At 37.2% G+C, this 27904-nt stretch overlaps 2 protein-coding genes across 2 annotated transcripts; both read left to right on the forward strand.

The window, feature by feature from the left end:
* Positions 1 to 12528: 12528 nt before the first annotated feature.
* GCK72_001326 (uncharacterized protein) lies at positions 12529 to 14863 on the forward strand (the record flags this gene model as incomplete). The annotated part of the gene is made up of 8 exons (XM_003111094.2): positions 12529 to 12615; positions 13178 to 13279; positions 13326 to 13446; positions 13694 to 13824; positions 13878 to 14107; positions 14188 to 14394; positions 14519 to 14599; positions 14758 to 14863. 8 exons carry the CDS (start codon positions 12529 to 12531, stop codon positions 14861 to 14863), a joined length of 1065 nt encoding a protein of 354 aa, XP_003111142.2.
* Positions 14864 to 21425: 6562 nt separating this feature from the next.
* Positions 21426 to 27715, forward strand: GCK72_001327 (uncharacterized protein; the record flags this gene model as incomplete). Its single annotated transcript, XM_053722918.1, has 9 exons — positions 21426 to 21462; positions 21513 to 21570; positions 23785 to 23981; positions 24082 to 24261; positions 24309 to 24466; positions 26839 to 27132; positions 27181 to 27358; positions 27403 to 27490; positions 27553 to 27715. 9 exons carry the CDS (start codon positions 21426 to 21428, stop codon positions 27713 to 27715), a joined length of 1353 nt encoding a protein of 450 aa, XP_053591563.1.
* Positions 27716 to 27904: the final 189 nt, after the last annotated feature.

Consider the following 27904-nt stretch of genomic DNA (forward strand, 5'->3'; position numbering starts at 1 on the left):
CCACTTATCTCCACTTTACATCATCATCCTTCTCCTTTTTTCTTCCGATTATTCTCTCTGTCTCTCATTGATTTTCAACCTTGAAAAAAAGGAATAACATGAAACAAACAAGTGTGAATGAATAGTCATCATGACACATCATCTGGAATTTCAATTCAGAAAAGTCGAAGAAAAACTGAGTGAAAATAACAATGAGGAAATGTCAAGGAGGGAAAAGGCTTGAGTTAAAAATGAGTGTTCCTGATCTTTTTTGAAATTGAAGACATCTGGACACAGGGACACATAGAATCCATTCAATTATCGAAAGTCAGTAAAACTATATGAAATATTTTCAGAACTTTTATAATAAATTCCTATATTTTTGAAATTTGGTAAAAGTATGTGCAAATAGAGGATTGTAAACCTTGAACGATTTAAATACGGTGCCCGAAAACTCTCTAACTCCAGTCTAACCAGAAACTAATACAACTCAATCAACTCAAGGAACTGCAACTCGGAAATTTCGAAAATAATGGGAAATCTGACATTTTAATTTGATTGGATCGTCGAATTCTATTCATTTTTATTCGATTCTTTTCAGGTTTTCAAAACAAAAACTCACAATTCCAGATGGTTGTTGGTGTTACTTCTGATGTGAAATTCTTTGAATCCAAGAAGAAGAAAAAGAATGACCATCAGTATAATAACACTTCATTTCTTATTTCTGGTTCATAATTATAGATTCTCGTATAGTCAGTCTTGCGAAGAAAACAGTTTCAGCCTCGAGAAAAAGAATAGAGAAAAGAAGAAAGTGTGTCCAGTTTCTCTGGAAGAGTACGGTTTTGAGAAGATGGGGGAATTCTAGAGAATATAATTATTTGATGGGAATGAAAATTGGAAATTGAAAACAGAATTGAAAAGTTGATTGAGTTTCGAAGGATAGAAAACATATGGATGGAATGAAAATTGAAAATCAGAAAACACAAAAATGTCATCTTGACCATTTCAAAACAAAATAAACCTACAAAACTACCAAAAAAACGTCAGAACTGTACTTTCATTCCAGAAAGTTCGGAAAAGAAGTGAGGAAGTAGTGAAGTTCTCAATGAAATGGATATTATATCAGATATATATGAGAGAAAAAGCATGGGTGTGGTGGGGAAAAGAGAGATGAGAAAGTGAGAAAAAGGAAGACATTACTCGAAAGTTTTGATGACGATTGTAGAGAAACTGGGGGCTGAAATCAAAACGGATTGATTCGGATTCTGATTCCGCGTGAACGAATCAAAGGAGACTACACGGAAACTTGTTCGAAACAGAGGAAAATAGAGATCGAGAGAGGAAAAGAGACAAATCTGAAACTGTTGCGATGTACTCAGTTTTTATTAGCTTACAAAAAGACAAGGAGAAATTATGAGCATGGAAATAGAAAAAAATGTTGATTACGCCAGATATGAAAGATTGAAAACGAGCATGTTTCCGACGGAGGAGATACTTGAGAGCCCGACAGCCGGCAGACTGGAGCATGAGCGGGAACAGGGTGAGGCATGTTTGATGACAATTAATGACCACTGAACAGAGAACATTTGGTTCTAGAATCCTGACCAAAAATTTGTACTTCTTTCTCAAAAAAAAAACAATAGAGATGAGGGTTTATTATTTAAAACAACCTCTAGATCTTCTCTGAGTTTGAATATTCTGTAATTTGAAAGCAGAAACGTCTTGAGGAATATGTTTCATGCCAACGAGTTTGCAAATTCATTGACCTCAAAAAGGAAACAGAATAGTAAAAGTGAAAACAGGAAAAAAGGGAAATAAGGTCAAAAAAGAGAAGAGATACTGGGATAAGAGAAACATTCCTGTCGACTGATTAGTTCATTCCGTTATGAGAAAAATGGTTTCTTTTCTTTTTTTTTTTGTCTGTCAAAAGAGAAGAATTGACGAGAAGAGGACGAAGATTGGATTGAGTGGAATTCCATGAACTTCATGTTTTTTGTTCGAGTGGAATGCAATTTGTTACTATTCAAAACTTCAAAACTTCAGTTGAGTATTGGACATTTCAGCACTTCTTTTGAGGGGAAAATAAACAAAGAAGTAACATAAATAGACATGTAAAAATAGAATACAGTCAAAAAATGGTCGTGTTGATCTGGGGAGCAGGCATAGGTGAAAAGTTGTTAGAGAAATGGATTCATTGATGAGAAAACTTTATTACTGCCTTCTGAATAAGATTACAAACTTAGTTTCACAGAAATTGAAACTAGCCGTTATTTTGATTTTGGAATAGTTTATTAGGCATTGCCCAGTGACTAAACTGGCACAAATTGATTTGAAAAACAGTCGAATTTATCAATAGTCAGTCCAAACTAGACAAAAAACAGTGAATCCTTGCCAAATAGTGTTGCAACCAGAAAACTTGCGCAAAGAAACAATCAAATCAAACAATTCTTACACCCAGCCACGTAACCTCTGGTCTCTCTTTTCTTCTGATCTACCTACTTTAATTTTGTATCAAAATGTTTGAAGAGATAGAGACAAAACAAACTAATAGAACGAGGAAAAACAAACGAGATAAAGTAGGTGAGACTGAATTCCATCCAGGAAGAAATCAGGAAAAGAGAAGTGTCATGATGAGAAGATGAGAATATCCGAATTCATTCCATATGTGATCATCTTTATTATTAGTTAGTACGGTAGAGAGGAAGAAGGCGCCGAACTGGTTGTTTTCAGTGACCACAGGAAGAAATGGATAAGAGAAAGAGGGGGGATTCAGAAGATGTTCATTTCCTCCCGTGTGCCATTCGAAGACAAATGCATTAGGTCTATGTCCCTTTAATCATCTCTCAACATTCTTCCGTTTTCTTCTGATTCTGAAGTCACTAAGCTAAGATTCTTCTTCAAATCGAAATTGACAGAAACAGATTGAGGAACACTGAAGAAAAGACAAAAAAGGTGAATCAGAAGAAGGCTTGGAACAGAAGAACAGACAGAAGGACTGGTTTAGATGGTTACACATATAGATGAAAGTTCGTGTCATCGGGGGAAAAGACTATGTCTAAGCTTCTTTTTCTTGATGATAACAACACCTGTACAAGAAGAGTGACTAATGGTTTCATAAACGACCGTAACGTACGTTTGAGGGTCAAATATATAGAAATTGAAGTTTGTGGGAAGAATGGCAAACTATTATCAGCAACACCCAGAAAGGTATTATGTTTCCAAATGTTGGCAGTTCATAACAACTTTCTGTAATCCTAACGTTCTGAATATTACGATAACAACTTGTCTGTGTATTCAAACTACAAGTAGGATCCAACAATTTTATCAATAACGAGCAAAATATTCGGCATGCTTGTTAATTTCAGACAGGATTAGAGTCCAGCAGACCGACTTGATGTTCTAGTTAGACTATGTTGTTTTAAATTTTCTAAATGTATGCTTGGATCTTTACGAGGGAATCAGCAACTACGTCTTCAATTTTTTTTACAATTGTTTAAAACCCAACTGGTGAGGTTCAAGCATTTACTTTCTAATAACTATTTATCTTCTTCAAAAGTGTTTCATTTTGATATTTACCGACAGTTTCACTGATAACACTGAAAAGCAAGAGTTCGTCCAATCATATTATTAATTATTGGTTCTTCAGATCTTCTTCCCATAATGCTTTTCTCCATGTAGCATATGCATATATGTGCTAACAAATACTAAAATGACGACTCCAATACATATGTAAATTCGTGGGAAGAAAAAAAAAAGTTGCCAACCACCACGAGAATAGAAAACCGTGTTAGTATCAAGTGAGATAAACCGAAAATCATAGAAAAAGTCAGCAGTTTTCAATTTTATTTTCACTTTCATTATCTTTCTCTCGAGGTTTTCTGTTTTTGTTTCAATTAACCGTTTAATGTGAGAAAATGTCCTTGTACAGTTCATCTGAAGTTTCATTCTTCACATATTTGGAGGCAGGTTCAAACATCTGTGACTGAAATTCGAGAACGTGGATCTCTTCTATGTGCTAGACAACAGTTCCTTAAGTTTCTCTCGGAGATTCCCGAAAGAGTTTCAAAATATTCAGTTTTTGCTCAATGTTTCTTTGGAGTTATTAGAGCTTTTCAGTCACTTATCTACAAAGTAAACTGCTCGAAAAATGAAGGCATCGTTGTAGCCTTCTTCATCACTCAACCTAGAGAACAGTCTGAATTCTGAAATTTGTCTCCAAGTGTACCAATCCAAACATTTTCATGTGTTATGTGTTGTTTGAGTATATGTATATGTGTTTACCGATTGAAACGTGTGTATTACTATATAATACAGAACAAATAGAAAATGACCAAAACGAGGTGCGGAGAGGGGGTTGCGAAGCGAACGGCTTTTCGGGTTGAGACACTTTCAAATTTCATTTCGAATTTTCATTCTCGAGAGTTTGATTTAGTTTAGGAAGGAGACAACTGGATTCCAAGGTTTTGTAAGTGTTGGGAACATTTCCGAAGACTTGATTATCATAACCCTTTCTTGAGTTTTAGGCCCATAACACTATCAAATTACACTTCATTCCAATTTACTCGAATCAACGATCGAAGTATCATGCCCTTCTCGGCCAGAGTACAACTAATCTGAAAGTAAGATTCCACAAAATTTTTCCTGCATGTTATGTACTTTTTATAATTAGTCCATCCGCCCTCCCTTCTTTTGATCAATCTACACAAATTATTGTTTTTTGGCCTCTTACTTGAACTTCGAATGAAGAAAAATTGTCCTCAAAACACAATGTCCTAAAAATGGGATTGAATGGAAAAAAGGAGGTGTAATTAGGTTCGGTTCACTGAATTTCTACCACTTTTCTTCAGGTCCAAAAGGAGTTTATTTTGAGATTTCTTTGTGAGTTCAAAAAAACAAATTTGTTCGTTCCTGAAAGATTTTCTAGGCACAGATGGTTTAATAATAGTATTAAGCTTACACATTTTTCATGAGTTGTTGACATACGGCTGTCAGATATAAATAGGAGACAATCATCTTCCAATAACTACAGAAAGAACGATAGTCGTTGATTCTTGAAGTATTACAATTTTGAATGATTGACTTAACATTTTTTGAAATACTCAATATCCGATTCCCTCTAATGATGCGGAGTTCAAAAATACTAGAGGACCTCTCTCGGTTCCTTCCTGTAATAAACATCTCAACAAATCCTTCCGATATTCGTTTGTGCAACTGGTGACCTGGTGACCCTTCTGTTGCCAGACGCCCACTTCCTGCTGATCCAAAATACTCCGTCTGGTCACAACCTCTCTTCTCTTATCCGAGTACTTTAAACTGTTCCTCTTCCAATTCATCCTGTTGTTTTCTTCTGCGCATCTTCTTACTCTTTCCCTTCCCTTTCCTTTATTTTTTCCCTGTAACCGGATACTTTCTGAAGAATCTCTCATTTCCGATGAGCAGTTATCGAGGAAAGGAGAAAAGAAAAAAGAACTAAATCAGAACAAACGATGCAAATTTTCCCTCGTTTTTTTATTTGTATCGAATCAATTTTTATCGAGTTATTAAAAGTGTTTGCAAGTTTTTTTGGAACGCTTTTTCTTTTGCAAACCTCTTGATTCCCAACATTTATTTAAAAGTTTGAAAAAATTTAGGAAGTGAATTTCAATTTTTCGGCGATGTTTTAGATTTCTAGATAACCTTTTTTAAAATGTTTTTCTTTGTTCCTAAATTAAATTAACTGGTACTGACCTGAATGGTGTAAATTTCAATGTCATCAGTTGTTCTTCACCTCTTTTTGTCTACACTTCACCCATCAATCAGCAATAGAATCCCCTCAGTATACATAGAATAAAAAACGAGATGTTGTTACCGTCTCTCACTAAAAACAGTCCAACAGTTTCTGCGCAACAGCTGACTGATTTTCACCGTTTTTTCTCTGCGTCTCTTCATCTTCCACACTGTCTCGTCTTCCATTTCATTAATATTTTAATCTATACATGGTCTTCATTTAATGTTTCTGGCTTTCTTCAAAATGGGCACCCAATCTAACGGAGAAGATGTCAAAATTGAGGGCGGAGCTTAGATTTGGAATATGAAATGAGTGAAGAGAGTGACGGATGGCATAAGGAGAATAATGCTCATTTCTTGATGTGATCTATCAGTTGTGACCATCTCTTTTACTTTTGAATATTGACCTTACAAAGATGAATGACTTTAGTTATGGAAGAATGGGAAACAATGGAACTATGCTCTGGCCCGCTTGCAAAAAACTTCAGATGAAATAACTTTTTTGCTGTTTTTTTGGGTTTCTCAAAATCAAAATGTTGGACATTTTTGACCCTTGGCTATCAAAAATGTCTCCTATTGAATTTCGTGAATAGCTGACTGAAACTAGTGTCTTCCCAAAATTAGTATTCTGCTTTCATTCTCTCATTTCAAATTTTTCTTTTGTCTTCAGACATGAACAAAAGTGCAGGTATTATTGAGACCAACGGGATACATTATGAATAGATACATCCCCTTAACGTATTCAGAATTTTGACGTCCATTGCGAAAAATTTTTCGTTTGCACTTCTAGGAAACAATAGTGCAAATCTATTGTATTCTATGTACGAAATAATATTTTTTGAACTTTTTCGATTTTCCATCAATCAGGTTGTTTCTTTTTATTTATTGCCTTTATCTGAAAAATCTGTCAGAATTTCTGTGCATCGGAATACTTTAGCTTCGCGTGTCAATCCCGTCTTCTCACTGTTTCTATATTATAATTTTCTTGTCACTTCTTTCTCTTTTTTTGCACATCTTCATGTCCTTCTCATCATATGGGGGTCACCATCCGGTCGCCCTCCTCTCCACTTCTGTCTCTTATTATTAAGTGCATATGTGTGTGTTTATTAAACTAATTATCTGTGCTATCCTATATCCGACTACTTCTTTATTTCCACACTTCTCTGCCGTCTTTTTTGTGAGTAGTTCTCAGAATCTGGGAACTCGGTTAGCTGGAAACGGAAAGTCACTTCCGGGAACTCCCTAAAGTTTAGAAGCCCATATTAACCCAATCTCTCTCAAAAGTTACTGTACTTTTCTTACGTGGATAACCACAAGAATTTGTATAGCTTCCGGATAATAAGAGGGAGTGTCCGCACAGTTTCCCAGACCATTTCTTCTCACTTTCTCTCTTTGCTTCCGATAGTTCAACACTTCAAAACTTCCATTCGTCCTCATAAAACTATATATAATTGGTTGTGTTGGCATCATAAACGGTCAACCGATCGAATGGAAACTTCTATTTCTGTTCAGTGATAAATATAGTTTATCAGTTGCTCTTTATCACTTTGTTGCCGTCTTTCCCGCCCTTTTCAATACAATTTATTCAGAGAGCAGAACACTTTCTCTCTTCCGTCACAGCTTCTAATTAGATTTCAATGGCTCACACACTTGATTGCTCTTCTCCATCTTTCTTTCCGTCTTCTTCTTGTTAAGAACTAACGATTTAGCCGGAAAGGGAGAGAGAGATCTCTCCGTTCCGATATTACATTTTTATGTTAATTCAAGTCTCGAGAATTTAATATAGTTTCTGCTATCGGGTCAGATTAAGATTTATGATTACCGAGGGTTTCTGAAAACTGAGAAGCTCTAGCACAGGTAAAGATGGAGATCTTTTTTGTAAGGACTGTCAGGAAATTATCTTTTGTAGAGTTTCAAGACGGGTAGCATTTTCCAAAATTGTTTTTCAGTGTTGTACTCGGAATAGAATGTTTCCCGAGAAAAAAGACAGAACATAACACAAATTCACTCGTTAGTCTCTTTCTGTTCTCTACACTTTTAAACGAGTTCCGGTGGAAATTCAGAAAGAGACACGCGAATTCTCTGCAACTTTTCTTTCAATTTCGAACACTTTTCGAGAGGGCGGCTGTTCCTAAATACCTCCTTTCACTACTCTTCCGAACCCTCATTTTGAGAAAATTCATTGAAAAGAGACACATTGTTCAATAGTTTTCATGAACTTCTTCATGAAAAGAACATGATTTTTCTCTTCTTTTCTTTCTTATGAATTATTTTTTTTTGTTTTTCAATTTGAGAACACTCTTGATATTTCTAAACTATCTGTTCGTCTGAACTCTTGAACTTCAATACATCGAGTACTTGAAATCAGAATGAGCAAGAGTTCCACTCTCCCGTTGAGATATAATTTCCGATTGCGTGCTCTTGATGATGTCGGTCGGTTGGAATCGGTCAAAAGAGGAAAGATTGGGAAATGAAACAGAAATGGAAATGAGCAAAACGAGGGGAGAGACCAATTTAATTTATTGAATTGAAACGGACGACGGGTGGTCTTTGTGTTTCCGTTTTATCTGTTCTCGTGCGGTAATTATGGAAATTTGTGCACATTTTCATTCCTCGATTTTAGAAATATTTTCCTGTCTTCTTGATCTGAAAAGCCTTCCAGTCAAAAGTCAAATGTCACATGGTTTTCTTCTTTTAATCCTTCTATTCTCTCAATTTTCTAACAATTCACTACAATTAAACACATGTGTGACAATGTTTCACCCAATGGAGTCATGAACATATGAGAGTATTGAAAAGGAAAGTGCAAATGTGTACACAAGAAAGAGCAGCAGCTGTTCCTGTTCCTTCAGCAATTTTATGACATGTCACATCGTCTTCCGATTGTATAAGGAATCGAGGAGGAGGAGGGTGTTACACTTCAATTAGCCATGACCATGTAGACAATTGTTGGTCATTTTCACATTTTGGGTCAGAGCTCGGAGCAATTCATGATTTTATCCCACACAGTCGGTATGAGTTCTTCTTGAAAAAGGAGGCATTCATTTTTGGAATATTCTTTGCAAAACTCCCAACTTTTTTTCCATTTTTTCACATAAATCATGTGAAATTATACCCATTCTCTCACTCGATTCTGCAGAATTCAAATACTCGAGATTTTTATATAAAACTCAGTTTTTCTTTTTTGTTGTTTTTTAGCTTTCATATTTTTATAAACAAACGAAAACTTTCGTCAGTCAAGTTTTTCATCTAGATCTTGAACTAGAAATTGAGTTTATGCATACTTTTAGGATAAAGTACCATTATTTCAACTAAAAGTACAGTACTTTCATCAATAACGAAGTGGAAGAATTCACTCTATTCTTTGAGTGAAGGAAAACGCTTTTTGCTATTTTTTTGTGACAAGGAATATGTATGTGTAAGTCAATTGAGACTGATAGTGAGAATTCTATCTCAGGTTTCCCAATTTTTCAGTAAGCGGTTTCCCAATATTATATTGACCGTGAAACCAAACGTTTATAGTAGTACCGTTCCTGACACTAACAGCATCAAAAGTTGTGTCACTTCTAGGACTTGAAACTATCGCAACATCTACCATCCTCCCGATTACGTATCCATGTGTGAGGGGTGTTCCTTCTTTCTCTTTACCACTTTTCGGTTGCCTACACTTCAATTATCCATGTTCAGCAGTGTGGCCGTTCCCCTTAAACTAAACGCATTGTCCCTTTCTCTCTCTATATTCCATTCGCTTCGTTTCCCGAGCAGTAATGAACGAAAGAAGAAGAAGAATGCAGCCAACTACTACCAACTACTACGACCCGTTCTTTTTCATTTATGGCTTCTTTTCCGTATTTTTATTACTTGTTTTTGAAAGGGGAGGGCCAAAAAGTGAACAAAGAAAGGCAGAATATAGAAGGATTCGCTTCGGGCTGAAAATCGGATCTCTATGGTCCCAACTCGTCGATTTCAATCCCAGCGCATATCCGACGTGTTTGAAATGAGAATAGCAGATCGAGTTTTGATGCAATCTGAAACTTCCCCCAAAAACATGACATCTCTCTTCGGAAATTCCAAACTTTTTCATTTATCTCGATTCTTCTCGTAGTTCTCCATGACTACAACACCAAAACTTCTATCATATTCGTTCCTCTTCCTCTTCTTTTTCTTACAATTCTTCCCTCTTCTACTTCTCCCTTTTCACACTCGTTTTTGGTATTCTTTTGTCCTCGTTCTCAATTCGGTTGGTTTGGAGACCCCTTTTCAGGGAACTGCTCCCCACATTTTCCTTTTTCTTTCCCCCTTCTTCCTCTTCCAAAGTTCTCTTTTTTCTCCTTTTTGTGGGTGCTCGTTTTCCTAATGAACTCGTTCTTTGGGTTTAAATCGACTAGTTTTGATCATATTGACTCAAAAAAGCGAAGTCTAACAAGAATAGAAAATAGAATTCGATTTGCAGAAAAAAAGTAGAGAATCTGAAATTTAAGGGCATCAGTTCTATTCTAGGTCTTGTGGACATCTGAAGGCGTTCTGATGGGAAGGAGGACTCAGAACACAAATAATAATTTGTGGGTTTCTAGTTTTTGCTTATTCCTTTTTCTGTTAATTCTCACTCAAATACCATTAAAATTTGGCCAATAGAAAACCGAAAACCTATTCTCTAACTTCTAGCAATAGTAAAATAACTAGCCCAATTCCAATCAAAGCTTCTTCTTCTTTTCTCAACAACTTCTTTTACATAATTTTCACCCAAAAACTAATCTACGTATAATATATTCCTCGCTCTTAAAGTTCCTCCGAAAACTTGTTGCCATTATGTACGGTCTGTTGAGTTTGTTGTTGTGAATGGAGAACAATAATTCGCGCATTAGAGGAAGCTACTAAGCCTTCAGCTAACAAAAGAGAGACCCGTTACGTATTTTGTTGTGGTTTTTATCAATTTTTCACCAAAATTTTGTCTCTCAAAATTTGGAAACATGACAGAAGTCAAACTCTTTTTCTCTTTTTAATAGACACCTTGAGGTGTTTTTCTTATACTCTCATTGTAATTTTCTCTTATCTCCCTGCTATCTCTCTATCCATCATCTGAATACTCCTTCACGTCGCAAACAAAGCAACAACAATAAGGAACTCCTTTCCTCTTTTTCCTTTTCTTTTTCTCAGTGTCCCTCCTCATCTTGATTTTCGGATTTCTAGTCAATGCACCTTTAAAGATGAATTCCCACACTAAAAGTGACACCTCCACTTGAATAAGTAGGAACCTCTTTGAGTGAGTTTAAGGAGGAGCACTTTCTTCTCGGCGTCTCTCACTCTCTCTCTTATTCAATTTACACGTATTCATGTTCCTGTTCATTTTCTTTCTTTCACTCTCTCGTTTCTGATATATTCTCTCTCCGGAGGATAAGCTCTGGAAGGCTTAACGTTCTCGCTCAACTGACCTCTCTGTAGCACTATTAGCAACATATTTGGAGGTCCAGACTCTTGGATACTTTATTATATAATAGTTTTTCCCATTTTTCATATACTCGGTGGAACTATGCTCTCTTTTCGTTCAATAGAAAAAACTATTTTGTAATACGAATAAGTGTTTTTACACTGTAAGTTATTATGCAAAGTGGTAACCGGAAGATTCAAAACCTACATCATCTCTTGGAGAGCCGATCGGTTTACTTTGATTCTCCAAAGACATATTCCCCTTCGTTTTTTAATATTCCTCAAGCCGAAAATAACAGCCGAAAATAAATACGAAAATAACAATTTTGTTTTGTTGTTTTTTTCTTCTTTTTTTCCTCCTCTTTCCGTTCTGTTATACAGTTATGTGTACAGTTATATATAGTCACTACTAGACGCCATATGTACATTTTCTCACCAGATTTTCTGAATGACTTCATATTTTCTTCTTCAGGAATCAGTTTTCTTGTTTCAAGTCGCTGAAATCGAGTGTTGCTCTCGTCCATCTCTAATCTGAAAATGTTCATTTTCTCATGACTTTTTCAGTCTCAAGTTTAGAAATCTTAAAATTTCAAAATCTCAAAAATCTGAAAACAATCCCACCAATAAACTGGGAAAACGGAAAAAGTGACGTCAATATGTCTGGTTAGTCAGTGTTCCCTTTCTCAGCCGATATTCTAACAACTCCTTTTTTCCCTTCTGTCAACTTCAGATTCCTCTCCTCTTTTCTTACAAAACACACAAGATGTTCGTCTAATTGGCACCCCTGTCTTCTCTCCCCTTCGTTCGTCGTGCTTTTCGGCAGCTCTTGACTCAGTTTCTCACAAAAATACATATACAGAGCCATCCATATTATATATTCCACGTGTTTTATTCATTTCGAAAGCACTCGAAACAAAGTGAAGTGACGATAGGTGAAGTGAGCATTTTAAATTCAAACGAAATATGGGAGCATTTTGTATTGGTCAGGAGTCAAACACTGGGTGGCCCCTCGGCCAAACAATAGTGTGAGAATAGTGACTATCAACGTTTAGGAGGGTGGGCTAGATCTCTGAAGGAGTCTGAAATCTTAAAACCCGAATCTTAAAGATCAGCCAGACTCTTATTTCCAGAAAACCTTTTTTCTTTCATTTTCCCATATATTTTTCATCAATCTCGCCCTCATTTTTCTTCATTTTCCTTCTCATTTCACTCTCATTTTCTTCCTTTTTTCTCCCTACATCTTCTGAATATATTCCGAATATTCTGACGTGCTTCTCCATGTACTTACCCGTGATTTTTGTGTATACGCCTCTCTTCTTATTTCTTTTTCTACTGACTCATCTCCTCTTTTTCTGAATGGATTTCTCACTTGAAATGAAGAATATTCATTCGTACTCCAGATTGTATTGCTCGTTGTCTGGATACTTTAAAGACCTCTGGGATGTAAGCTGTTTCTTGAAGTTCAGCAACGAATGTCTAATGTTTTAACTATAGTTTCATTTAGATCTCTGAGTACCGAATAAACATTTTCATGTTCTTCTATCCTTACCGTAACCAAGTCTTGCCAGTTTTTAGCTCTTCATCAAATCGTAAAAACCAGACGTCGCCTATACTTTTCTCATCTAAAAAAGTAAGAAGACGTTGTTCCCCTCCTTCTTTTGTTTTTAAGGTTTTTCTTTTTTTGACGAAATAAGGTTGTCGTGTGGCGGCTCGCCGTGCCTGTTTGTCGCCTCCTGAACTCTTCTCTCCAACGTTTTTCTCTGCGTCTCGTAATTTTGAACACTATTTTTGTTTACCTCGATTTATTTTTTTTGTTCTCGTTCATTTCACTTTTACTCATCATACTGGTTTGACAAAAAACTACGACCCCCTATTGTTTTTTGGCAGCTGAATTTCTCTGAAATTCCTGTGAATGTACGATCTTTTTCGAATTACTCTTCTTCACCTCTACTTTTTTCTTTTTCTTCTTTTTCTTCTTCTTGTTCAATTTCTTTCCTATTTTCAGATGAGTCAAAATGGGGAAAATGAAAACCATCATATCTATGTTACTGCTCCACCCCCACCACCTCCACCAATCCCAGAATTACAGTCTTCAGCAGTGAGACAAGTATGAATATCTCCGGACGTTCACTGTAGAAATACTGTCTTTTCAGCCAAGTAGAATGGAAAAAGAGCCATTGATCGACGAGGGAAACGATATGATTGGTGAATCTAGAACAACCTACTGGAAAGGGTGTGAATTTCTGAAAGCATCTGGATTGTGTTCTAGTAAATGTAAGTTTTTATTCAGATGAGAAACGTTTTGTCAGTTTAATATATGAAAATGAAAATCTCGTTTTTAAGACCTTTTCCATCACTTTTTCATATTTATTCTCATAATAAAATCACCCGAAAAACGATCGTCCTTGTCAATCTTCACGCAAATTTCAAAACTCCCGCTGTGAATCCCCTCCAGCTTCATAAATCATTATTCTTTCTCCTCGTTTATCTTTATAATTTATTGGAATCATGTCCAATTCAGTGTCTCTCCAATCAGCTTCTGCAAATATGTGCCGAATTTGTCATACCTCTTCGTCATCCCGTTCAAATCCACTCATTTCGCCTTGTCGATGTTCTGGAACACTACTTTTTGTTCACAAAGCATGCGTAGTGGTAATTATTATTATCTTTAAATAATTGAAAATTCAATTCCTGAATTCTTCCAGAGATGGTTGGAAATGTCAACTCGAAAAATGGTTCCATCGCCGCGTTGTGAATTATGTGGATACGATTACAGAAGAGGAAATATATTTCAAATGAAATCATTACATGTTCCACATGTCGATAGAACTTCGTGTCTACTCAATGTATTATTTCTGATTACTGTTTTTATTATGGTATTTTGTGGTTATTTCACTATTCAATTCATACAGGAAAATGCTTTATTAAAGAGGAGGTGAGTTGAGAGACACACAAAAATGAATCTGGAAATACAAATACAAATCAAGGCATTCCAACGAAGTCCCATAATTTCAGATTATTTGCTCACAGCTCGACGAACACTGCGTATACGTGGAAACGGCGTGGATATTTCAGTGGGAACGGAGGAAATAACGGAGATTCTGATGTAACAGATGGATATTTCTCAAGAACGCCCGTTTCTTCGCTGTTTGATATCAAAGTTGTTTTATGCGCAAGCATGTTTTTGGTCTCGTTCATTCTCGCTCTTTTCACACAGTACAAGTGAGTTTTAAATCAAAAATTGTATTTTTGTAATAGTAGAGTTGCAATGAATTAGCTGGAGTTTTCACTCTGAATCTGAATAAAAAATGAATTACGAATTTTGAACTAAAACAGTATTTTTCAGAGCCGAGTCTACAATATTCCGATGTATTTTCCGATTTTTCGTTATTAATCAAAACTGGATGATTAAGAATTATGATATCAAGTGAGTTATTCTTCTTGTTTCTAAAATTTTAAAAATTAAAATCGAGAAATACATTAAACAAACGTTTCAGTCCTTTGGATCTCAACATTAGCCAGTTCTCAATATTGTTCTCTTCAAATTTTTATTGATTTGTCAAATTGTATCAAAATATATTTCAGAAATGATCCGGAAATGGCCCACCGACGTCTTCAAAGACATCCTCCTTCATCAGCAGCCCCTCTCACTTTGTCTGCTTCTGATATGTGTCTAAACGTGTCTTCCTAGTCTACATTCCCTCAACACCTGTTCTTTTTTCATTTCTTTCCATTCTGTACACCGGGTTTTCTGAAAAATTTAAGTTTATTTTATTGCATGTTGTTCTTCTCCCAACGAACTGTTCGATCCTCTTTTTTCTTTTTGTTTTCACCTCGTTCTGTTGTCTCAGGACTATCAAAAAGTGCACTTTTCGAAAATGAAACAATGAAATTATACTCTAGGAATGAGTTTCTAAAATTGAGTTTTATCCAGCAAACACACAGAATATCACACCAAAGGCTCTAGAGAACTTACCGGTCTGGTTCTGTATTTTTTCGAAACCTCGGATTAAAGTTGATTATTTATTGAACATCATTGAAACATGCTAAGATTTTCAACAAAAACTGCTATCACATTATACAAGAAAAGTTAACAAATTGAATGGAATTTCATAAGTTTGTTGTTTCACAGTTATTCAAAATCGGAGAGCAAGATGAAGGGGTTTTGTTGGGATTATATAATTGACTGAAAGGGATAGGGAACATTTGGAAAAAATTGTGTGGTTGAAACGATGGATAAGTGATTTATCCTGAGGTTTTATTATTAAGTTCGGATTGAGCTAGTTGATTCTGATTGATCGGTTGTTGGTAGTTGTATTCGAGCTCAGATTCCAAATTATGAACTGGTGAATCCCCGTTCAGACTAATATCAGGTTATGAAAACATTGTGATTCTGAATGATTTTCTTGCAACAATATCTTGTCTATCAACATCAATTCTCAAAGTAAAACTATTACTTTCTCTAGTAGTTTGTGTTTTTTTTCTGTTTTTTTCTGCCATTCGAAATAAGGGAATCCTCAAACTCGACTGTTTTTTTTCACAATTGCGCACACACACACATACAGACATACAAACACACAGAAAGCCTAAGCATACAAATGGAAGAATGTTTGAGGTGTCGGGAAGGGAGGTGTGAAAGAAAAAATGATCATAATACTACTTTGAAAGTCAAACAAGTCAACACTGAAAGTTGATCCATCCTCTTTTCTGCAGCTAAGTTACGTAAACGAAGACCTCCGTGAAGTAAGTGGGTCACAGTCGTTTTCTAATAAAATGGAATCCCCAATATTTTAGCAATAGGGTTCTGAACTACGACTATTATTCAGTTGAACTGATTAGCTTGATCAGTCTGAAAGTCTCAAACTGGTTTCGTTGATTCTCTTTAAAAATAGGAGGAGTCACATACTTCATCTGATGATTTATGCTCACTCTCTAAAATTCTCCCTTCCACAGATCTAACTGTTTGACACTTTCCGAGTTCTAGGCGTTTATCCGACACAAAATTTTATCAAAATTCGAAGTTTCAGTAGAATCCGATTTAAAAGAGGAAGAGATTCATAAAATTCAGAGTAATCCAAATATTAATATCATTTTGAACTCTCTGCTTCCGCCTATTGCCTACACTTCGCGTCATTTGTCTCGAAACGGCAAATACACACTATGAGTTTTTTGTCATTCCCAAAAAAACTGATTGGAAAAATAACGGAAAAAATGAGTCGGACTGATCTTCAAAATGAACTGAACAACGATGGGAGAGCGAGAACCTGTCCGTATTGGATTTGATAATGTGAAAACTATTAAGAGCTATCTGTAATCTTTCCTTACATTGTATAAAGCATGAAAACTGAAGTGTTGTCGAATCGAGTGTGATCTTGAATTTTGTCTTGAGAAACAATTTTCAAACGGCTAGCATACCATGAGTCGTTACTATAGTTTTGCAGTGCATTCTCTGAAAATTAGGACTCATACACTGACAGACTTGAAAAAGGTCTAGCTGTACAGTTAGACAAAAATCGTATGACTGAAACCAAATAGTCTTTGAAAGCTTCGAACAAGTTTTTTGTCATGCCTGTAAAGTACAGTAACCTTGATTCGAGAGCATCTATTGCTTCTTTTTAGTCAATTTACGATCTACTCAACCCATTTTTAATACCTAGATATTTGCAACCGAAAACTTCTTTCTATCAGAGTACAGTACTCCATCAACTACGTTTTCGGAGAGCATTTCCAAACTTGATCTATATTGATCTCTTTCCAAAAGTTTTCGAAAAAGTCCAACTTTATGTTTGTTCAATTGCCAACTAATCAAAAAGTCTCCGTGTTATCAAAAATTGCGCAATGTCCAGTTTCTTGGATCCATCTAGGCGCGAAAAAGAAGAAGAAGCATTTCCGCATGGATTGAATCGTCTCTCTCTCTCTCTCTCTTTCGTTTCCGTTTGTTTGTGTGTGTTTTTGTTTGCGAAAACTGTCGATATTGAGTCTCTTGCGGAAGGAGGAAAAGAAGAAGAAGAAGGAGGAGGAGGAAAATACCTGAAATGCGATCCTTCCGAGGGAGAGACTGTTGCGCACTCCGAGAGCCCATTCCGAGAGAAACAGATCGTCCGTCAATGCCATTCCGAAATACACGTCGTTTTTGGTGATGTGGCAAATGAAATGAAGAAACTCTTCTTTTTTGAAAACTGTTTTGGATTGGGCTTTTGGTTTCTTTCATTCATTTTTTTCTTGGATTCTAGATAGCAGTACTTGGATAATTAGGAAACCTAGAATACTTGTAGTGGCATCTAAGACCAGCTGCATATCTCGAAGTCTTACTGTAGAACTCTTCAATTTCATGATTCAAGTAACACAGAGAAGTTTCTGTTACCTTCAATTTGAAACGTTTTCTTTTTTTTTAATTTGACAGTACTTATCGGTTTATAAAAATCTTGGCTTCATTTCAGATGAGCCAATTTCAGACTGAGTCATTAAAAATTCAGCGAACCATATGTAATTTGTTTCAATCGATTCAAAATTTACCAAGTTCTTTTTAAGGACTTTTATGAAAAATTATACTTAAAAGTAAATTATTTTTTCTGAGCGTGTAGTTCGTACATAAATGCTCTTTCTTACAACGCTATATTCATATTCAGGCCACAGACTTTTCTCAATTTTCCTGAACTTTGACTTACTTACTGTAGCTGTTTGATTTAAGGTTTCTCACGTCTGTAAGTATTTCAGACAATATTTTTTGGTTTATATCTGCTCCATAAGCTTTAGGTTAATTTTCACGCGTGTTTAAATCTTATTCTATCCTTCTATATTCCTGTAAATGCATATTATTATTTTCAAACAACATCAAACATATAAAATCAACAGAGCTCTACAGACCTTATTCATTCAAAAAACATTTTTGAAAGTTCAACAACTCATTCCCCTCAAAAAGGCACAACAGAATTACCTTCCATACCAAAGAGTGTTTTAGACCGTGTGGTATTCTTTATCCTTTTGTCCTTCTTCTTCTTCTTCACTAGTCCATCGAATATCTTCTTCTTTTCTCATTCTTCTCCCTCATATTCCTCATTTCCTTTCTTCTTATCCTCTTGTCCAATTCTCACTCTCCCGCTGATTCGACCTTCATAACTGTAAGTGAAAATTCTCACACCTCCCATTTTTTTTCAATTTTCAAATCCTTTTTCTCCCTGCATATCCTCCTATTGTGAACACCTGTCAAACACAATGAGAGCCATGTTTTTCAAAGCGCAGCTTCCTTTTTTGTTAATTCAACTTTTTTCCAATATCGTAAAAGGACAGTGTCCTTTTTCACTCTTTCTGTACGTAGGCACACTTCTTTCGATGGTTTTCCCGCAACACTTAAGCACACAGGAACCACCTTTTTTCATGAAGAATCGGAAATCAGTGGTTGTGTGTTCTGTTTGTGCTCTGAAGGAGTGGGATGAGTTGTGGTGGGGTGAATGAGACAATGTTCTAGTATAAAGGTAGAGTCTTGTCTGGAATCCCGATTTAGTTGCACTCGAAAAATAATCTGGTTTAGAGACATCTAGATGGACACAGATAACAGAAAATGAGCAGTGTTGAAAATGCAACTTTCTTTCTATCCTCATGTTTCCTGCTTTCAATATTTTTAGTAAATTCTGAAACTGTGTAAACAATTTATAAAGTAGAGCGGTCAAGATAGTTCAATGCATACTTTTGTTCCTTTTTTTCGTTTTCCACCTCTGCTTTTTCTGGAACATTTTCATTATACATATCTAGACCTAATCAGTTGTGGAATCTAATCTGATTGAATTTTGAATAATGATTTGCTAGATGTATATGAAAAGTGTTAGAACTGATCGCATCCAGATTCATCAATCACTGTCATCTTTTTTTTAGATGGAATTGAGCTAAAATTTTTACACATTCCAGTTTAAAGAAAATTCACTCCTTAGTGAATCAGAAACCAGACTTTAACAGTGTTCTCTCTTTTTTTAGGCCTCCCAACACAGTTTCCACATGGAAGTTCGGTAAATCTCATTCCTCTTGCCCGAGACTCTTTCTTTCTTGTTAAAACCCGGTCCCTTTCTATTCTGATCCCATCAGATAAACATTTAGAACATTGAAATTTCGAAAGAGTTTCATCACTTCACAACGCTTTTTTTGCTTTTATTCCTGTTGGCGGGTGGTGGTTAAGGGAAAAATGGGGAACGAAGAGAAGAAGGATCCGTGTCTGTGTATTCAGAAAAGTATTACGAAATCCCTGTTTCACACCAATTTATATTCATTTCTGTCATGTTCCAAATCTATTCGCACAATCTCATTGGGCAGAGGGAACCAATGAATTTCGAAAGCGTTCGTTTCAACGAGTATTAAAAAAACCGTTTGGTACACAATGAATTACATGCTATAGAGATGCGCTTACTAATCATCTTCCACAACTTTTCAGATGTTTCTACGAAAAGCCACGCTTTCCCAGTTTTTCATTTATCCAAGCTGATCAAGCACATACCACTTCTTTCTTTTTTCGAAAAAGGTCAAATGTATCGCAGAGCATAGACTACCGTATCCTACTCCCGCTTTTTCTTTTCACCCAAAGTAATAACTGTCTAGATAGAAACATTTAGACAACATTTCGTAGGAGAGCGGTACGTTGAGAACCATGTGACTCCAGACAAATGAACTCACTTATTGTTTCGATGTCTGAGGTGACGATCAGAGAACCGTATTTCTTCCAAACAAGGTGTGACAGTGTTAGGTTCGGAGGACTTCTGGGATTGCAGAATGAAGACTTTGAGGAAAATACAGTAGTTTGACAGGTATTCATAGCGAAAATTCACGAAACATTCTTGGATAGTTCTATGTACTGTCTCTCTATAGTCTCTCTATCTCTGTACATGCATATCCATTAAATAATGATGACCCATCCTTAGCCGGTCAAACCAAAAAGACATAACAACCCGGGTGTTGCATAAAATGTCGGTTGACTAAAGAGATAAGGATCTGCACAGACAGCTGGCACAGATGATACTTCTCGTGGTTTCATAATAACTCAAATGGCGGCGATGGAAGATGTTGCGAAACCACCTGGCACCCATCGAATGGACACATTTTACCGCCTGTTTCGAGAGAGAGAAGGAAGATTGTTTCGTACTTTAAATGGATATCGGGAGAGGGAGACATCTGGATGAACAGGTGAGACAGACATACATTGAGGAACACACCTGGATATTCAAATATCTCTAAATGCATTCAATCTGGATTTACTATCCTCGTTTCCTTGTTTCAAACAGATATTTAGAGTCGCAAACAATTGCGAGATATATTTCGATACTCTCAAGAACGCAGAGCCTGTTAATTCTGTCAAAAATCAAAAACTGGATATCTGGATTCTACTGACATACGAACAGACACAAAACCTCTACTTCCACTATACTATCCCATTCATTTTCTCGCCGTAAACAGATTTGATCCGATTTCGGGAAGGAAAGAATAGTGGGAAGAATGGGGGGATGAGGAGCTCGTATTACAAAAAAACAACGCCTTTTTCTATGGAGACCGCTCGTTTTTTTATTATTATAGGGTTGGATTCTTCCCCGTTGGTGTGTCGTTTTCCAATCTGAAAACACGTCGCTGGCATTCTAGATCAGGATCTTGTGCTAATAAACGTCTGTAGTGAAACAACTCCGAAATACCGAACTCTCTCTGATCACGAGGCCCTCTTCAAAGACTGAAGTTACCTGGTATATTGTGAAAAATTCACAAAATCTGACACACAATTTTCACTTCGAAACATCCAAATCCATCCCCTCCATCTTCATCTCATTTCCAATTCTCTTGTTTTGTTCTCTCTTCACTACTACCGTATCCCTCCCCTTTACATAACCACCACCTTAATTTGCATTCCTTATTCTTCTTCCCTAAAACATCACCCTTCACCGCCAAAAATGTTGCGCCATGTCACAACAACTAAGCTCCGCCCACATTTCGCTCTTCCCCTTTCTCTTCAGTAAGCCCCGCCCCCTTTTGAGCGAGCCGCCCGTGACTTCTGTTTTCTGGAGAACAGAGTGATTTTGATGGATCTGTTTTGTAATTCACCCCTTTCTTTCGACCTACAAATTTGCATACCCATTAAAATATTTTCTCAATTTCTTTTCTTCTCTATTTTTCGGCATTTCAGATTTTTTAAACTTATCATTATATAGATGCTTATCTTTCTCTATCTCGAAAAATTCTTTCAAAACTCACGAATTAATTTTTTTTTTTGGTATTTAGGTAAAATGCCAGTGATGTCGCCACCTTATTCTATGAGAAACGGTAAGAAACATTAGATTTTGGAGTTTTCGAAAAAAAAAAGTTATTTTCAGAAGGGTATTCAAACAACTCGTATGGCTGCAACCGATGGGAACCGGAATTTTGGAATCAGTGAGTTTAGAGCTAGATTCGTTGTCAGTTCTCAATAAGAATTGTATGCTTTAAAAGCTTTATTATCGTAAGATGACCTTGTGCAGTGAGAAAAAAGAAATGTTCAAGGATGACTAGTATCGCGAAACGTGTTGCCATTTCTTTTCAAACATATCTCGAAAAATTTCTCTCTTTTTTAAGTGGGTCGGATATTTGACAGTGAAAAAGAAGAAAAGAGAAACAACCTCGAACTGCAATTAAGTATCGTTGCCCCCCACTTTGGCAGGAAAAAAACTTAGAAATTCGAAGAGAAAAACTTTCATTCGTTTCGAACGTTTTTCCTCTCTCATCATTTCCGACTAGAATCGAAAAAATGTGTTCCTTATTCTTGAGAATCTACCAAAAAATAAATTCACCAGTGGTCTCTTCTATTTTATTACCTCTTTCCGTAGACCTCTTTTCTAGATTAGTTCCGACATTCGTCCACTTTCCGGCGAAAATTTCCACTAAATTCCCGCACTGGGTAACAGCAATGAACCTCGCGAAAGCGCGCTCTGTTGACACGAGAGCCGCGACGCCTCGAACGGAATAAGCCGCGACGCGGCCGACGGCGCTCGGCGCGATGAAAAAGCTCCTTTCCTCAACTGAAAACGCAATAAAAAGGCGTTTTTTTCGAAGAAAAAGTCAAAATCAACTAGAATAACGTTTTCCTTTTTCATAAACCGTTATTTTGGACACTAAAAATGCGAAAAAGACAAAGAATTTGAAAGAGATTTGAGACAAGGAAAACTATGAGAATACTCACAACTAATGACGTTTACAACAAAAAACTTTCGAACAATATCAAATTTATTAAAATAGTAAAATAAAAACAAAGCAACATTAGAGAAATAATGAAAATTTACATTGAATTTCGAAGAAGCGTTGTTAAGGTGAATTTGAGCCGAAGATTCGCAATTTCAGCTGCTGACAAGACGTTGAAGAAGAAATCTGAAAGTTTTATTCATAAATCTACGGGAAAACTGTCTAAACGGAAATAATACGTGGAAAAAATAACCTGAAAAGTTCCTCTTGACTTGTAGGCTGATTTTGTCCATTTTTCGCAGCATTAGTTGACTGAAAATAGATTTTTTTGGTTCTGTAATAATATTTTGAACGAATAACAAAGTAAATATACGAAAAGTCGGTTTTAAACGAGAAAAAATGAAGAAAATTAAACTTTTTTGATGAAAAAACGAGCTTCGCGGCTTATCACTTGAAGGGAGCCGCGACGCGCACGCAACGCATCTCTCTCGGTGTCGATTTACGAGAGGAATTTGAGGTTCATCGCTGTTACCCCGTGTTCCCGGTTTGTTATCAATTTTTCAAAAGTGTTACTTGATTTTCAAGTTGAAACTTCAATACTTTCAGTTCGTTAGACTACGGTACACAGCCAGCTGATGTGTTTTGTCCGCAATTTTCCGCAAACACGATCGGCGCGAGAAAACTTGAAATAATATTTTTCAAGCGCCAATTTTCAGATTTTCGCCGGGTTTCCTCTTATTTTCTTCACATTTCTCCATTACCCACCATTTTTTGATTTTTATTTCACCCACCACCACCAGTTGTTTGGTGTCGAGGCGATACACTCACTTTCCCCCTGTCTGTCCTCCAGCAGTACCGCCCAATTCTTTGTCCGTACTTTGCCATTTTGCGCAGCACCGCCCGTCTGTCCTCATCATATGCGCCTCGGTCTACCGCTTCGGTTGTGGTTTCATTCTGCCTTTTACCTGATTTTTTGAATCTGATCTTGAAAAATTTTCTACTATAATGGAGCGTTCAATACATTTAGGAAAAAGTGCATAAACACAAAATCGCACTTTTTGACCATACGATCAAAGGAGCGAATTGATGATACCATTTAACTCGTTTCCATTGCTCCTCATCCTCACATTATCTTTGAATCAGAATCATGAGAATAAACACAACATCTTCGAAAGTGTTTTTAAAGCTGGAACCCACCAATTCATGTCTGATCTTCAATTATCTCCGGTTCACTCTCATTCTTCAATGTTTTAGTTGAATTCCTCCCGTACATTTATTTCTCACTTCGCCTGATTTCTTTTAGTTTTGCCGCAATTCGTTTCGTGATTAATTTGAGAAGTGAAGAAGTCAGTGTTCCAAATATTTAGCGAGAAAGACACTGATTCTCTCATTAATTCTCTTATTATTTTCTATAATTTCCATTATTTTCAGAATGATAGAGGAGACTGCTCAAAAGTTGCCAGGTGCTTGGTATTACGAAGAGGACAATGCATCATGCTCACCAGTCAGCGACCCTGATGACATTGCTCAGTTCCTCAATTACAGAACATCGATCGGTGTGCAAAATGTGACCGAATCAGTCGAAGTGCCCACTTCTGAGCACGTCGCTGAAATAGTGGGTCGTCAAGGTAAATAAAAGTTTCTATAAAATCTCCTGTTTTTGTAAACTGGAATCTTTCCGTATGGGGCCCAACATAATTATTACAATTTTTATCAACTGTATTTTAGGATGTAAAATCAAAGCACTCCGAGCAAAGACAAATACCTACATCAAGACTCCAATTCGCGGAGAGGATCCGATATTCGTGGTCACTGGGCGATTGGAAGATGTCAGAGAAGCCAAGCGAGAAATCGAATGTGCTGCCGACCACTTCACACAGATTCGTGCATCCAGAAGACACAGCCAAGGTTTGTTGCCAAGCAATGATTTCTGAGCGCCGCTTTAGTTGTTCCAGGAGCCCATGCACCCGGACAGGTAACGATTTACGTCAGAGTGCCGTTGCGAGTTGTCGGGCTTGTTGTTGGACCGAAGGGTGCGACAATCAAAAGAATTCAACAGGATACACACACCTACATCATTACACCGAGCCGCGAAAAGGAACCCGTCTTTGAGGTGAGTAAATGAGCGAGTTGAGAATATTCAAGTAAACTGTAAAGATGGTGACTTGATTGTATGGATTTTTCTGCTTATTAGTGTGGGACGAATTTTCAGTTAGTTAAAAATCTACAAGGTTACTCGATTTTCCATCTGGACCACCTGGCTAACCTAGTTTAAGAACATCTGGCCTATCTGTCAAACCAAATTTGAATCGAATGTTAAATTTTCTTTCACTAGAGATATTCTAGAATGGATCCACTATAATAGAATGTGTGACTAAGCTCGGCATATTGTCTGCTCAATCCTCAAACTATTAGTGTGGAAATAGAGGACCCATTGTTCCCAGAATTTGGATTTTATATCTCGAAACCTGAATGGGTCCTACCCACTTTGAGCCAAATGTTTAATTTTTCCTGAGGCAGACGAATTCACAAACACCACTCAACCACATGTGTGTCTGATATACCCAATTTCTTAGCATCTCGCGTATGCTGTGTCCCCGTTTGTTTTTCTCCCCTTCTTCCTGGTCGCTTTCAAGCGATTTTCGAGGTCGTACAGTTGCAGACGGCATGTGGAGAAATACGCATTGACAAACAAAAACAACTCAATTGTCTGCCAATATATAGTTATTTGAATGAATGATGGAGAAACAAGTTCAAGAAAACATGTTATCTTGAAATATGTCTGCCGAAGGGCACAATTAGTTGGTCTTTTTGGGCTCCAGGGGTTTAGAATCGAAAATTGAGTGATTTTATTCTAAAAACGGAACCGGAAGTGCTCGTGACCTCGCTTGGTTTTTCGTGAATTTTCAACGAGATGCTGCTGACTTTTCTTGTTAATTCATTTTATTTGATCGAAAAAATATTTCTAATCCTGTTGCTTGGAGTTTATCGGCAAGGAACATAACAGCTGGAAGCAAATTTAGGATCTGATCTGCTTGTTTAGAAAAGATGTCAAGATTAGGATCTTTTAATTTGGGTAGAATAGTTCCCTGGTCCCCCACGGGACCGATTAATGTTGCATGTCTCCGATTCGCAACAAAATATCATCTTGTCTTGGTGTGGTTGTCTTTTGTTGTTGATGAGATAATTCAGTTTGATGGGCAATGACGCCTTCTTGACTCCTTCTTCTGAGAGCTAGTAGATTAGTCAAATTACCGATGGATAGAAGGGGGCCACCCGGGTTTTTGGAGTCACGCGATGATGCCCGAAGCACGAAATGACAACTCTTTCTCATCGAAACAGTAGAAATAGGGATCCTACCCTTTGTTCCTTTCTGATGACATGACGAGACAAAAAGAGGACTCAATTAATTAAATGGCAACAGAAGAAGACCGGCGCCGTACGGCGAGGCGTCAAGACGGCTAAATTGCACATATGCTCTTTTATTGTCGCCGACCACGATATGAGCAACATTTTGTCGGTAGTGAAACAAAGAGTATGTTAGAAAAAGTGTATTGGGGTTTTCCATTAAAATGACAAACAAATATTAGGGAGCGTCTTCTTTATTAATTCGTTAGTTCGAAAGAAGGGGGCATGAGGTTCGCGAACTTTTAGAGAAAGGGAACAGTAATCAGATCATATTAGGGTTATGTAATTGACGGTTTTGTGTGTCTATAGTGGCGACAGAAGAAATTACCGTATCCGCATGGCCTTTTCCTCGTTTTCCTCACAATGGTAATTATCATCCGGGTCGTCGACGACCTCCTCTCACTCTCTTTCTCTTACGAACTGTGAATGTGTTGACAGTGCGCCGTGGTATGGTTGTGGTGGCCCCGTGAGTACATGACATCTTGCAACCCCCGCATCGTCGTCATTCCTCCCAATTTAGTTGTCCGTTTGACACAAATGCCCGGTACCCCGAGACGGACAAGGGAGCGATAGATAAATGAGTGGATCGTTGTGGGGAATCAGAAACCACTGAAATTGTTATTGGGAAAAAGGGGTTTTATTAACGACATTCAGCTGACTATAGCCTAGTATTGTAATACCGTTTGGGAGATATGTCTTCTATCCTGTTGAGCATCTATCAGTTGAAACGTTGGAAAATTTGCACCCCGAAAAGACGTCATTTTATTTATCTACTGAAGTTTCGGTCGACATCATTTACTCTCCTACAGTTTCAATCACTCCCATGCTTTTTAAGTTCAAGTAAAATTCAGTATAGTATTCAAAGAACAACTGTTAATATTCACAATTGTTTCTGGAATCCTTATCTGATTTCATAGAGTAAGTGGTAATTAGGATACCACCGCGCCGCACTCATCACGAAACGTTAGAAAGTTCGCTGCGAAGGTGACAGGGGTCGCGTGTCGAAGATATAATCATAGATCGTTATCTTATTAGGTCTCCTTGTTCGCATCTATTTCAACTTTCCCTCTTTTTCAGGTCACTGGTCTACCGCACAATGTGGAAGCTGCTCGAAAGGAGATCGAAACACACATATTCCAACGAACTGGAAATCTCCCAGAGACAGAACAGGAACTCATGTCATCGGGACAGCGTGGTGGTATTTCATTGATGATGCAGAAGCAGCTACAGGCACAACAACTTCAAGCTCAACAGCAACAACACTCACAACAGATGATGTATCGGAAGTTCACAAACGGTAGTAATCTCTTCAACCAGATGAGTAATGACCTGCCGTTCAGTATGGAGAGTTCTCTGGGATTGGATGCATTGGTAAGAATCGGTTCGTTTCAGAACTGGTCAATAAAGGCCTTTTTTTAGCTCCGCAGTTTCCCATCAATGCGCAATTCGCTCACGCCAGATTCTCTGCAAGCATTCGGACGAAATGGAGCTCCTGTAGCCCAGAAGATGCAGCGTCCATCGTTGGGAGCGCAAAAACAAGATGTTGGGACCTATGACTACTGGAATAACAACTCGATTAATGATATCATGGAGAACGGTAGTTATCTAGTCAAGGTTCTGAAATTAATGTCGTATTTTCAGAGATATTGTCCCGAAAGTATGACGTACTGTCCTCCTGGTCCAATATCGGCCTTGAAAAGGAGAAACGAGAAGAATCACCGACAAATGGGTAAGTAAAACATTTGAATGCTTTGTTTTTTGAGCAAAAATCTCATTTCAATGAACTTGCAGGTTGATGTCACTGAAAGGAAGCAGCACCTCATCGGGATTCGGATTTCTGAACACCATCTGGTCTGATAACATGAATCTCAGTCCAGGTTCTCTTCCATCTGCATCTCCATCATCGTCGACATGTGATCACAATGATCACACTCTTGTGCCTATCAGTGGATAAGAGATTTTCATCCATTTCTTCCTTCTTCGTGTAGACGTCATACTTTAGTTCTCTTTTCTTTTTCCTCTTTCTAACGAGTCCCAGTATCTTTCCATCGCCCTAAAACTTTAAGACTCCTCTATTCTCTCCCTAATAGTGATACGAGTCCTCCATTCCTTCTCACACAACTTTATCACAATAACTCGAATC

Source organism: Caenorhabditis remanei, chromosome I (genome assembly GCF_010183535.1).
Source record: "Caenorhabditis remanei strain PX506 chromosome I, whole genome shotgun sequence".
Taxonomy (NCBI): Eukaryota; Metazoa; Nematoda; class Chromadorea; order Rhabditida; family Rhabditidae; genus Caenorhabditis; species Caenorhabditis remanei.